Below are 12,478 nucleotides of genomic sequence, written 5' to 3' on the forward strand. Positions count from 1 at the left end.
TGGTGCTGGGCTCTCAAGATCTGGGCATTGGCATGGCGTGACCCTGCGGGAGGTGACCCTGTGGTAGAGGGCACCAGGAACCTGCCTGTCTGACTTTCCATCCACAGGCCCTCAGTTTGGAGCCAAGCCAGGACCTGGAACAGCCCTTTGCTGCTGCCCAGCCCCCATTGTGGCGGCTGCAGATACAGGGAAGACACAGCCAGCATGGCCCTCTCTGCCCACCTTGGCCTCACTTATGAGTCACCATGTTGGTAAGAAATACTCCAATTTCCTCTTAATACTTATGAGAAAGGGGCAAGGGCACTGGAAAGGCCTTTGTGTAAGTAGTTCTGGGGGTGCTGAGAATTAGGTGTGTACCTGTGAAGAGAAGTAATGTTGTGTGACTCCATTTCTGCCAGGTGGATACTGGGACCCAGATTACCAAGCTTTGACTGGAGAAGAGCTGGATGTCTAGCTTTTTTTTTTTTGCAGTTTTTGGCCGGGGCTGCGTTTAAACCCGCCACCTCTGGCATATGGGCCCGGTGCCCTACCCCTTTGAGCCACAGGCGCTGCCCGTGGATGTCTAGCTTTTAATGTGTTAAAAAATGCTTCATTTGTATAGTGGTTAGTATAAAAAAATGCTAATTTAAAAATATTGGCAACCTATTCAATTTTTTTTTTTTGCAGTTTTTGGTTGGGGCTGGGTTTGAACACCTCTGGCATATGGGGCCCGGCGCCCTACTCCTTTGAACCACAGGCGCCGCCCTTATATTCAAATTTCTGAAACAATATTGGGTGGACTTCAAGCCTGTGGCACGAAGAGAATGCTCTCTCCCAGGCCTCAGAGACACCAAGCCAGGCCCAGCAGCAGAGGGAGGAGCAGGTAACATACTGGGCCCACCCCATGCCACCCCCAGCCCAGCTTGTTCAGCCTTTCTCCTAGGGATAGTCCTGCCCGACCCTTTCTGCTCCCAGGCTGGCGGGCTGAGTGTGGCCTCTATCAGCTACAAGTTGTGAGCTAATGCTGGCAGAGCTGGAAAGCACTGGGTCCACTCGCACTGTCTCTGATATCACTGTTGAGTATCTAGGAACAACTCTTTTGAGTCTTGGCATTCAATGCAAGACCACAATCCCCTTCTCTGCAAAAGCACTGGCCCAGTGTCTGCAGCCTGGGGGCCAGGCCTGTTGTAATGATCACGTGACAGCACAGGCAGAGCATGTTGGACATCAAACACCAGGGCTCACAGGGTGGATATCAGGTCTCTGTTTTATTGCTCTTGCCTAGCAGGTGGGTACTAATAAATACTGTTGGATCAGCACTTTGCCATCTTGCCTCAAATGTTAAAATAAGGATGGACTTCACCCCTCAACTGCGACAGCTCCATCTGTTCCTGAACCATCTCTGCCCTGCAGCCCTGGATGCTTACCCAGAGACCAAAAGGGAGTGGCAGCCTGTAGCTGCTGCCTTAGCCCTCTGCACCCCTTAAGCTCATGCTGATCTGTAGGCCCTTCTCTTGACTCTTGACATGTTGCAAACTCCTTTTGACTAACGCTGACCCAAGAGCTGGGCACAAGGGTGCCAAGTCTGGTACCGGGAACCCAGTGCTCAGACACATCAACTTCCTGGTGCAGGTTCCAGAGAACTTCAGATCCTACCTCTGTGTAGTCCCAGCCCATGACAGTTACTTCTCAAGGACATCACACTCATCCCTTCCTGGAAAACTATTTTAATTAGCTCACACAGACGGCAGAGAGGGAGATACACAGCCAGGCATGATGGGCTGTGCTTTCAAACCTGCCCGCTCTCCCTCTGGCTTGGAACAGGTTAGCAGGAGTTCTAAGAAGCTCCAGGCCTCTAACCACAACAGCAGAGAAAAGTCACCCTCTGAAGAGCCAACAGTGGAAAGGAGGTTGTGAGTGCTTGGTGTGTACCAGATGAGGATGGAGGTTGGGAAGAGGATGGAGTTACATGGTGGCTCTGGCCAGGGACTGTGTTTAAGGCTGGGGTCAGGCAGAGGTGGGAGCTGCAGAGAGCCCCAGGGGAAGGACAAAGGCACTGGGACAGATGTGACTTTGGACAACAGCAGCACAGGTGGGACCCCTGTAACTCATATAGCAAATGAAACTGTCCATGCAGCTCAGGAGCCCCAGCCTCCGCAGGGCCTCTGTCTTGGCCAAACACAAAGGCATCTCCCAGGCCAGAAATTAGAGCCAAAGCCCCAAGCCCAGCCTTGCACCACACAGACTACAGATGTAGGGCTGGGTCAGCGTGAGGACCTGGCCATCTTCAGCTCAGTGGCAGTTCTGACAGCTTGGGTGGCAAGGAACCCCGTTCACTCGGCAGCGGCAGCCCCCACTGGTGTCTCCTGGGCCCTGGAGGAAGGAAGGAAGAGAAGAAATGACATCAGGCAGTGCACATAGATGGTCCCCCAAGCCGAGCACACTCCCCAACTCGAAACCTTTGCCCTTGCAAGCCCTCCTGCTAAGAATGGCCTTCCTGGACTTAGCTTCCTAATGGAAACAATCCCTGAAGCCTTTTCTGGGCTCCCAAAGCACTCAGTCTACTCACCCCAGGAAAGGACCTGACCATTCTGCACATTATGGACAGGCCAGCATATTGGCAGAGTGAAAGAGGGCAGCTTACTGTCATCCAATCTGTACTTATTTTTATTTTTTTTAAGATAAAGTCTCACTCCATTGCCCAGGCAAGAGTGCAGTGCTATCATAGCTCATAACAACTTCAAACTGTTGGGCTCAAGTGATCTTCCTGCCTCAGCCTCCCAAAGTCTTAGGATTATAGCCATGAGCCACAGTGTCCGACTTCCATCTGTCTTAGTCTATAGGTAACAGTGAACCCCAGGTCCAGAAACACACCCCTTATAACAATAACCACTACTTGAGTGTTCACCATGTGACAGGCTCTCTGCTAAGCACTTTTTTTGTATTTTTTTCACTACATTCTGGAAACAAGCCTGCAATAGGCCCTGCTATTATCCCCATTTCATAGAGGAAGAAACTTAAGCCCAGAGAGGTGGAGAACAGCCAGTATGTGCCAGAGCCGGGGTCAGCCTCCAGACTAAACCCTCACTTGTGGTCCTCTAGGGCACGGGTAGGCAAACCTTTTCAGCAATGAGCCAGTCATTTTAGGTTTCACAAGCCGCATGGTCCCTGCCTCTGTAGTGCAAAAGCCACCACAGACAATATATAAATGAATGGCTCTGCTCCAAAGGACTTATAGACACTGACATCTGAATTTCATATAATTTTCATGTCAAGAAATAGTCCTCTTTTGATATTTTTCAGCCATTTAAAGATGTAAAGAACATGCTTACCTCGGGGGCTGTATAAACACCAGTGCTGGGTGGGATCTGGCTCATGGGCTATAGTTTCCCAACCCTCCTCAAGGGAAGTCCCCACAAGGGCACCCTCCCCACCCCACTGCCAAGCCCTCTGCTTCCCAAGGACTCACCCCGGGGCCCCAGCGTGGGCCCTTGGTGACCCAGCAGATCTCAGTGTGGCAGACAGTGCAACAGATCCAGTCACAGCCGTCCTTCTTCTGCACCACGATCTGGCACTGTGGGCAGTGCATGGCCTCACCCTGTTGCAGCATCAGCTGGAATGGAGCAGCCACTGACTTGGGTGTGGGCTGGCGCGGCCACCCAGCCTGGTCCCACCCCTGGCTCCCTCCTGACGGCAGGGAGAAAGCAGGAACCTCGGAGCCGTGGTATCGCTTTCCCTGCTTTTCCGCCAGGCTGAGCTCCATCCAGCACCCCTTCACCTGGTGGTCTCCTCCCTCCCTCCACATACTCTCCCTGCTCCTGCCACCTGCATACTTGGCCTAAGTCTCATCCCTGGATGGGAGTGACAGCCACAGGGAGGTCAGGGCCTCCAGGGATGTATGAGCACAGTCCTGAGAAGCCCTCAATCTCGACTCTCAGAGCCCAAATCCCAGCCCTCAGCCCTGTCCCAGACTCACCCTCAGCATCTCTGTCGTCTGCCGGGCAGCTACATCATTCTGCGCCCTCAGGGCCAGGTCATCTTGATATTCCTTGCAATTCATGTGCTCATGGATGGCCTGAAAGGGGTGTGAAAGGCTTGAGGTAAAAAGGCTGCCCTGGGGGTTAACAGGCTGGGAAAGGTGAGGGAAGGGTTGGGATCTGTGTAAGCACTTACTGCCTCTGGATGTGTCTGTGACAGGGCCTTGTTTTGTAACCACACACCCATTTACAGAAGAAAACATCGGAGCCAGGGAGGTGAAGTCAGGGTCATCACATATGGCAAAAACCATCTATACCTATTTGTTCTGAGTTCTGATGGGTGCACCTCTCCTGCAGGCTGTGGCCCTGCCTAGGCTCTGCCCCTGCCTAGGCTCTGCCCCACTTACAGTCCCCATGCTCAGAAACAGCTCGCTGAGCTGTGCCTGAGACCAGGCTCCAGACCTGTCTACCTGCTTCTTGCCTTAGTGGTCAAGTCTTAAGATGATCAGGGCAAGGGTAGGCCTGGGGAAGGATCAGGCAGGGCTGAGTCTGGGACTGTGGTCAGAGCTCAGCTCAGGACGGGGGGTGGGGGGTGGGGAATGGGGGTGGTGGAGACTTGGTGTGGGGCCGGTCAGGGCTCAGTATGGGACCAGGATTCAGCCTGTGACTGGGCCAGGGCTTCATTTGGGACTAGGGCTGTCTAGGTTGAAGCTTCACCTGGGGCCAGGTCTGAGTCTCTGTCTACAGGGTCAGGGCCCAGCTCAGGATCAGGCCACACACTCTTGCTGACATGCAGCTCTAAGTCTTGACCTCTGCCCAGTGTCACAGTTCCCTGCCCAGAACAATCACTGCACCACACTGGGCACCCAGCAGGACAAAAATGGCAAGGCAGTTCAGGCCCCTGTCCTCACCTTGCAGAGCAGGCAGTTTACGTGGAAACACACGGGGCAGGTGAACTCGTTGACATCATCCTCAAAAAAGCACCATCCCTTGCAGTCTGGGGTCTTGCAGTGATAGCTGAAGGCACTACGGTTTTCAGCAATGGAGATGCCCAAGTCTAGGAATCGCTGGTAATCCTCAGGGGTCAGGAGCTGCCAACAGACCACATCCTCATTGCTCAAGGTTCAGAATACCCAATACATGACCTTTCTTGCCACCAAATATCCTCCAGAAAGCCCCCAGCTCATAAACTCTGACCCAGCCATAGGCTTGGCTCTTTTCTTCATGTAACCCTCATGGTACTAAAAACTCCATGCAAAAAATAGACCTAAACAAGCTCTGGAATGGATGGTGGTGATGGCTGCATGACAATGTGAATATAATTATCGAGCACTTAAAAATGATTAAAGTGGTAAATTTTATGTATATTTTATCACAATTTTTATTTATTTATTTTTTATTTATTTTTTTTTTGTAGAGACAGAGTCTCACTTTATGGCCCTTGGTTGAGTGCCGTGGCCTCACACAGCTCACAGCAACCTCCAACTCCTGGGCTTAAGCGATTCTCCTGCCTCAGCCTCCCGAGCAGCTGGGACTACAGGCACCCACCACAACGCCTGGCTATTTTTTGGTTGCAGTTTGGCCGGGCCGGGTTTGAACCTGCCACCCTCGCCTTAGCGACTGAGCCACAGGCGCCGCCCTATTTATTTTTTATTTTTTTGAGACAGAGTCTCAAGCTGTCACCCAGGGTAGAGTGCCATGGTGTCTCTGCTCACAGCAACCTCAGACTCTTGGGCTCAAGCAATCCTCTTGCCTCAGCCTCCCAAGTAGCTGGGACTATAGGCGCCTGCCACAACGCCTGGCTATTTTTTGGTTGCAGCCATCACTGTTGTTTGGCAGGCCAGGGCTGGATTCGAACCCGCCAGCTCTGGTGTTTGTGGCTGGCGCCTTAGCTGCCTGAGCTGTAGGCGCCGAGCCATCACAATTTTTGAAAATAAAAAAAAAATTAATAAAAATAACAACAAAGGCAATAAGGTCTCAACCAGTTCAAAGTTTTCTAACCCTTTTGCACCCATCCCACTTCTTTAAGTTTATCCTAAGAAAATAACATACAAAGAGGCGCCTGGCAAAGTGCTCCTTGATGCAGAACTTACACACTGAGAAACTAGATTACCAAGAGGAAAGGTATAAATGGTATATAAGCCACAGAGATTTGTAATAATCCTCAGAAAGATTCTGTAGCAAAATAGTGAAAGCAAACTGCATCCACATTTGGTAAAAATGAAGTAAAAATTAAACCTACATTCAAGCTTTATTTCTCAAAACTCAACTAAATGTGTACTCACAATGGGCACTTTTTTTTTTTTTTTTTTTGTAGAGACAGAGTCTCACCGTACCGCCCTCGGGTAGAGTGCCGTGGCGTCACACGGCTCACAGCAACCTCTAACTCTTGGGCTTACGAGATTCTCTTGCCTCAGCCTCCCGAGCAGCTGGGACTACAGGCGCCCGCCACAACGCCCGGCTATTTTTCTGTTGCAGTTTGGCCGGGGCTGGGTCCAAACCCGCCACCCTCGGCATATGGGGCCGGTACCCTACTCACTGAGCCACAGGCACCACCTCAACAATGGGCACTTTTTATTATGTGCGAAATACACTTTACTAAAGTTGACTTAGCCACACTTGACCCTTTCTGAGGCTTGGGTCAAGTCCCAGGGGCTCCAAAGAAGTTCATACAGCTCTTTGGCATAAAACCATGCTCTGTCACAATGCCCTTTGGTAGGGCTGGACTTGAGGGAAAATGTCTGGGAAGGTGACTATGGGTGCACTCCTGAGCCAGTCCCCACCTGCCATCTCCAGGTACAGTTCCCGGGGATCTGGGTGTCCCCTCCCACCTCCAGGCCTTACCGCCCGGATCTCCCTCTCCAGCAGCTTGCCCGAGCATGAGTAGGTGTTGTCAATGAAGGGGCAGGAGACCTCCGCCTCCTGGCTGTTGCGGATGGTCCCCTGCAGGCACTCCCTGGGGAAGGGGGGTGGGAGTTAGGGTCATCTGTACCCCATCCACTGAGGCCTGAGCTCAGGGGTCTTTCTCAGCCGTTCCAGGAGAGCTTCTCCTCAATATCCCTCCTTCTTTCCCATTCATCCCACCAACCCACCATGACAGCCTCCACTCTGTCCACTCCACTGTTAGCCCTGACACTCTGGTCCAGGCCTGGATGGTGGCAGTAGCCCCTCACTGGGTGCTTGTGTCCACCCTGTCCCTACAGTCTATCTTAGCACAGCAGCCATGTTTCCCCATGGGTCCCCATCGCACCTAGAACAAACCCACCAACCTGTGGTGACCTGCTCTCCCCAACACCTCTCTGTCCTCTCCAAATTCCCCCTTCATCCCTCTGCTCTGGCCATGAGACCTCCTTAGACTCCTCTAGCAGGCCAGACCCATGCCCATGGCAGCCCATCTGGGCTCTGGTCCAGGGCTACCTCCTTGAGGCTCCTGTCTACCCCCCAGGGCTTCTGTTGCTTGTATCATAGTCTCCTGTTACTCAGCATTTGGCACAATTTACAACCGTATCAATCAGTAGTGATGTGATTAACACCAGCCTCCCACTGAAGTATCAGCTCCAGGAGGCAGGGACAGAGCCTGCCATGCAGGGGCTGCTCCCCAAATGTCTGCTGTGCTAAATGGGTGCATGTTCTCCACACCCAGGGATGGAAAGGTTATGACAAGAGACTCAGAGACAGGCAGGTGCCTAGAGTGAGCTGGTGCAGGCTGCTAGGGCTAGGCCCCAAACTCCTTGTCTAGGTGGTAAGGGGTAACGGGTAAGGGCGGAGGCTCTGGAGCCAGGATGACTGGTTCACGTCTGGGCTTCTCTTATGAGCTGTGTGGCCCTGAATATGTTCCTCATCCGCAGAGTGGAGAGATAGAGCCTACCTCATAGGTTTTTGTAGGCGTCCAGTGAGATGTCAGAGCACAGGGCCCCACCCACCTTCTGCCGGGGGTGGGACTGGGGCCGCACCTGCAGAAGGTGTGCAGACACTCACGCAGCACCACGGCCCCGCCGGGCCCCAGCACCGCGTAGCACACGGGGCACTCGGCGGGCTCGGTGTTCAGCACCAGGCTCCTCTGGTCCAGCTGGACGTGCTGCAGGTAGTTTCCCTCCTGCTGCTGCTGCTTCCGCTGGGCACACGGGGTGGGGCCACGGGACAGGTCAGGGTCTCAGGGGCCGGTCAGACCATGAAGGGGCAAGGCTGGGCCAGCATGGAATCGTGGGGGTCGGCAGGGGAGGGTGGCAGGAGGCAGGTTGGGAGGGGCTGGGAGCAGGGTGGGCCTGTTGAGTTAGAGTGGGGCTGGAGCTGGGGGCAGGGCCAGGTGAGGGACGCTGAGGCAAGCACAGGAAGGGGACCTGGGTAAGTGAGGAGCTGGGGTAGCAGGGCTCACATTCCCACCAAGAAGTAGGGAAAGGCCTGGGCCATAGACTGGTGGTGGGGCCAGGTCAAGGTCAGGGCAGGGAGGCAACATCTAAGGACCATAGCAAGGTTGTGGATGTGCCAAGGAATGGCGTTACCCCCAAGCAAAGTGGGGAGCATGTGCTCAAAATAGGGGAACATGCAGGGCCAGGTGTCTGTGCCGGGGGAGCACGTGCTTCAATCAAAGTAGCTGAGAGAGGGCAAGACAGAAGAGGGAGTTGCCCTCAGAGAACAGTGAGGGGCAGGGTCAGGACTAGTAAGATCCAGGATGAGGTAACGGGTGTGAAGCAGGACTTAGGTCATAAGAATATTGGGCTGAGGTCCAAGCTGAGGCACGATCAGAGCGACAGCTAGGGTGCTGGGGTCACAGCCACGGATACTTGTGTGTACTAGGGTAAATGTCAAAGCTGAAGGCAGAGCCACGACCATGTGGGAGCAGCAGGGATGTGAACCTGGATGTACCTCACAGCCAGGGAGTCGGGTTTCAACCACAGGGTGATCTCTAAAGGAGGGCCGAGTGCAGCATCACTGCCAGTGGCACGGTTGTGAGCGGGTAAGGCAGTAATAGGGAAGAACAGCAATGTGCAGATGTCTCCCTTCCTGCCTACACCTCCCTGCCTGGTCTGCAGGTGTCTCTGGGGACCTCGGCACCCACCTGCTGGTATTGGCGCAGTGCCTCCTCCTCGCCGGCCAGGCGCGCTCGTTCCTCCTCATCAGGCTGGTACGAGGCGGGGACCTGGTAGGTCTCAGGCCGCGCCCGGCAGCACATCTCACAGCCAGGCCTCGTGGGCTTGTTGATGAAGGTGCATCCAGGGCACTGCCAGCCCACCTGGGAGCAAAGCAGGCCACTGAGCGGGGTAAGGCAGGGTGGGGACAGAGGGCACGTGGCAGCGGCTTACCGGTGGGGGCTCAGGTACTGCATCTGGCTGCCCTCGATGGAGTTCCGGGGGGGGGCCAGGCTTTGGAGGGGCTGGCTCCAGGGGGCCCCGTGGCTGCAGCATGAGGTCCTTGAAGCCCAGACCTGTGGAGGAGAGTTGAAGAGCTGTCAGATCCATGTGACCCACTTCACCCACACCGAGTCAGCCAGGCAGATCCATCCTCCATCCTCCCTGGAGCTGTCTTCAGCCTCTATTGGGTCAAGTGAGCATCCTGGCTTCCCTGGGGTCATGAATGCTCGTGTTCTCTGGGCTTCAAAGTTCCACATAAAACCTGACCTCCTAGGGGGCACCTGTGGCTCAAAGGAGTAGGGCGCCGGCCTCATATGCCAGAGGTAGGGGGGTTCAAACCCAGCCCCGGCCAAAAATTAAATAAATAAAAATAAAAAAATAAAACCTGACCTCCTGGAGGATGTGCCCAGAAGAATGCACAGTGCTCTGAGGCAGTCCTGCCAAATGACTGACTGTTTCCCGAGCAAACATCCAGCCATGGAAGAAACTGGCCTGGACTCTTTGAAAGAGACAGACATGACAGCTAAATGCCAAGTTTCTTACTACAAAGGACAGTACTGGGACAACTGGTAAAGTCTAAGACCTATAGATTAGACAACAGTACTGTATCAATGTCAATTCCCTGAACTGGACGGTTGTGCCTGATAATGTATGAGAATGATCTTTTTAAGGAAATACTGAAGTATTTTGGGGAGAGGAACATCATGTCTGCAACTAACTCTCAAAATGGTCCAGAAAATAACTTTATGTACAGGAGAATGATAAAGCAATGCAAAGGTGGTAAAATGTTAATATTTAGGTAATCCACATGAAAAGTACTTAGGAATTCTTGGGCGGCACCTGTGGCTCAGTGAGTAGGGTGCCGGGCCCCATATACCGAGGGTGGTGGGTTCAAACCTGACCCCCAACAAACTGCAACAAAAAAATAGCTGGGCATTGTGGCGGACGCCTGTAGTCCCAGCTACTTGGGAGGCTGAGGCAAGAGAATCACCTAAGCCCGAGAGCTGGAGGTTGCTCCACAGCAACAGCACTCTACCGAGAGTCGCCATAGCACGGCACTCTCCTGAGGGCAACAAAGTGAGACTGTTTCTAAAAAAAAAAAAAAAGTAGGGCAGCTCCTGTGGCTCAGTGAGTAGGGTGCCGGGCCCCATCTACCGAGGGTGGCGGGTTCAAACCTGGCTCTGGCCAAATTGCAACAAAAAAAATAGCCGGGCGTTGTGGCGGGCGCCTGTAGTCCCAGCTACTCGGGAGGCTGAGGCAAGAGAGTCGCCTGGGCCCAGGAGTTGGAGGTTGCTGTGAGCTGTGACACCACAGCATTCTACCAAGGGCAACAAGGTGAGACTCTGTCTCTAAAAAAAAAAAAAAATACTTGGGAATTCTTTAGATAATTCATTCTACAATTTTGCTACTTTCCCATAGGCTGAAATATTTCCAAAGTATAATATTTAGAATAAACAGTCACATCATCATCATTCCCAATTTATTTATTTATTTATTTTGTAGAGACAGAGTCTCACTTTATCACCCTCAATAGAGTGCTACGGCATCACAGCTCACAGCAACCTCCAGCTCTTGGGCTTAGGCGATTCTCTTGCCTCAGCCTCCTGAGTAGCTGGGACTACAGGCGCCTGCCACCATGCCTGGCTATTGTTTTTGTTGCAGTTTGGCCGGGGACGGGGTTGAACCCACCACCCTCAGTAGATGGGGCCGGCACCCTGCCCACTGAGCTACAGGCGCCGCCCCATTGCCAATTTACAAATTCAGCAAACTGTGGAGCAGAAATAGGAACAAACTGGCCCCAGGTCACATAGCTGTTAACTGACAGATCCAGGCCTGAATCAGCTTGTCCCCCATGTCAGCTATTCTCAAACGGTTCCCTGAAATGTTTGCTCCATGTGTCCGATGTCATCACTTCTCTACCTGGATATGATCATGCAGGTGGATCCCTGACCGAGAGCCCAGGAGTTCGGCCCTGCTCGCCCTATGGCCTCAGGTGATGTGGGGCGCCTCTCAGTCCCATGCTGCGTGGGGCAGAGCCTCACCTTCCAGCATTCGCACCTGCCGCTCCCGCTGCAGCTCCTGAGGGTTGAGTGAGGTGTTGCGGGCTGACAGCAGATACAGGTAGGCACTGTCCCCATTGCGCCGCACCCCATGGGAGTGCAGGGTCTCCTGGTCTCGTGCCAACCTCTGCCCAATCACCCACTGCTGCAGCACTGGCGGGAAGCCATAGTCCAGGAATACCTGCAGAGACACCAAGAGAGGGATGGAGGGAGGACCAGAGGAGAGAGGGGGCGAAAGCAAAATGGGGAGCCTCCGCCCAGTGTCTCCCTTCAGCCTCCTCACTCACCATGTCCTTGAGGGAAGCCACTGTCATGTCGGTGCGCACTGTGAGCCAGATGGTGACGGTGTGCAGGTGAGCATCTTCAACACTCACCCACAGCCTGCAGGAAAAGCAGGGGCAGCACAAGGGCTCTGGCCACAGGTCCAGCCTCGGCCAGCAGCAGCAGATACATCCATGTTTGCACACAAGTACATGCATATATATACACACAGTCACACACATGCGCCCCACTCTGGGCAGGGCCCCATCCCAGATTGCCAAACCCAGGGATTCTTCCTCATTTTCTGACTTGCTTCTTCCCTGCAAGTAGCTGGCTCCCCACCCACTCAATAAATGTCAATGGCTTGAATTCCCCACTGAAGAGACATAGATTGGCTGACTGGATTAAAAAACACAAGCCCTCTATTTGCTGTCTGCAGGAAACACACCTCATGTCAAAAGACAAATTAAAACTCAGAGTTAAGGGGTGGAAGTCAATTTTTCAGGCAAACAGAATTCAGAAGAAAAGAGGAGTTGTGATCTTATTTTCAGATACATGTGGATTTAAAACAACCAAAGTGAAAAAAGATAATGATGGTCACTTCATATTGGTCAAGGGAAAAATACAACAAGAAGACATTTCAATTTTCAGTATTTATGCACCCAATTTAAATGCTCCCAGATTCTTGAAACAGACCTTGCTTAGTCTGAGCAATATGATATCCTATAACACCATGATAACAGGGGGACTTTAACACCCTGCTGTCAGAGCTAGACAGATCCTCTAAACAGAAATTAAACAAAGATATAAGGGACTTATATGAGACCCTAGAACTGTGCTTGATAGACGT

The 12,478-nt window shown here is 52.9% G+C and overlaps 1 protein-coding gene across 10 annotated transcripts in view; it reads right to left on the reverse strand.

Moving 5' to 3' along the window:
- Window positions 1-1,228: 1,228 nt before the first annotated feature.
- RBCK1 (RANBP2-type and C3HC4-type zinc finger containing 1) overlaps window positions 1,229-12,478 on the reverse strand; it is a 28,161-nt gene continuing 16,911 nt past the window's right edge. For 8 of the 10 annotated variants that reach the window (XM_053573696.1, XM_053573692.1, XM_053573694.1 and 5 more), the window contains 10 exons: window positions 11,655-11,748; window positions 11,350-11,548; window positions 9,260-9,381; window positions 9,016-9,189; window positions 7,910-8,070; window positions 6,801-6,912; window positions 4,868-5,047; window positions 3,956-4,054; window positions 3,449-3,592; window positions 1,229-2,352 (listed from right to left, as the gene is read on the reverse strand). In XM_053573696.1, coding sequence (XP_053429671.1) covers window positions 2,272-2,352; window positions 3,449-3,592; window positions 3,956-4,054; window positions 4,868-5,047; window positions 6,801-6,912; window positions 7,910-8,070; window positions 9,016-9,189; window positions 9,260-9,381; window positions 11,350-11,548; window positions 11,655-11,748 — 1,366 coding nt within the window. In that variant the 3' untranslated portion in view covers window positions 1,229-2,271. Of the gene's footprint in view, window positions 2,353-3,448; window positions 3,593-3,955; window positions 4,055-4,867; window positions 5,048-6,800; window positions 6,913-7,909; window positions 8,071-9,015; window positions 9,190-9,259; window positions 9,382-9,697; window positions 9,807-11,349; window positions 11,549-11,654; window positions 11,749-12,478 lie in introns of those variants that run through there. The other 2 variants (XM_053573700.1, XM_053573701.1) reach the window with 2 other exon arrangements.

The sequence above is a fragment of the Nycticebus coucang genome, chromosome 21 (genome assembly GCF_027406575.1).
Source record: "Nycticebus coucang isolate mNycCou1 chromosome 21, mNycCou1.pri, whole genome shotgun sequence".
Taxonomy (NCBI): Eukaryota; Metazoa; Chordata; class Mammalia; order Primates; family Lorisidae; genus Nycticebus; species Nycticebus coucang.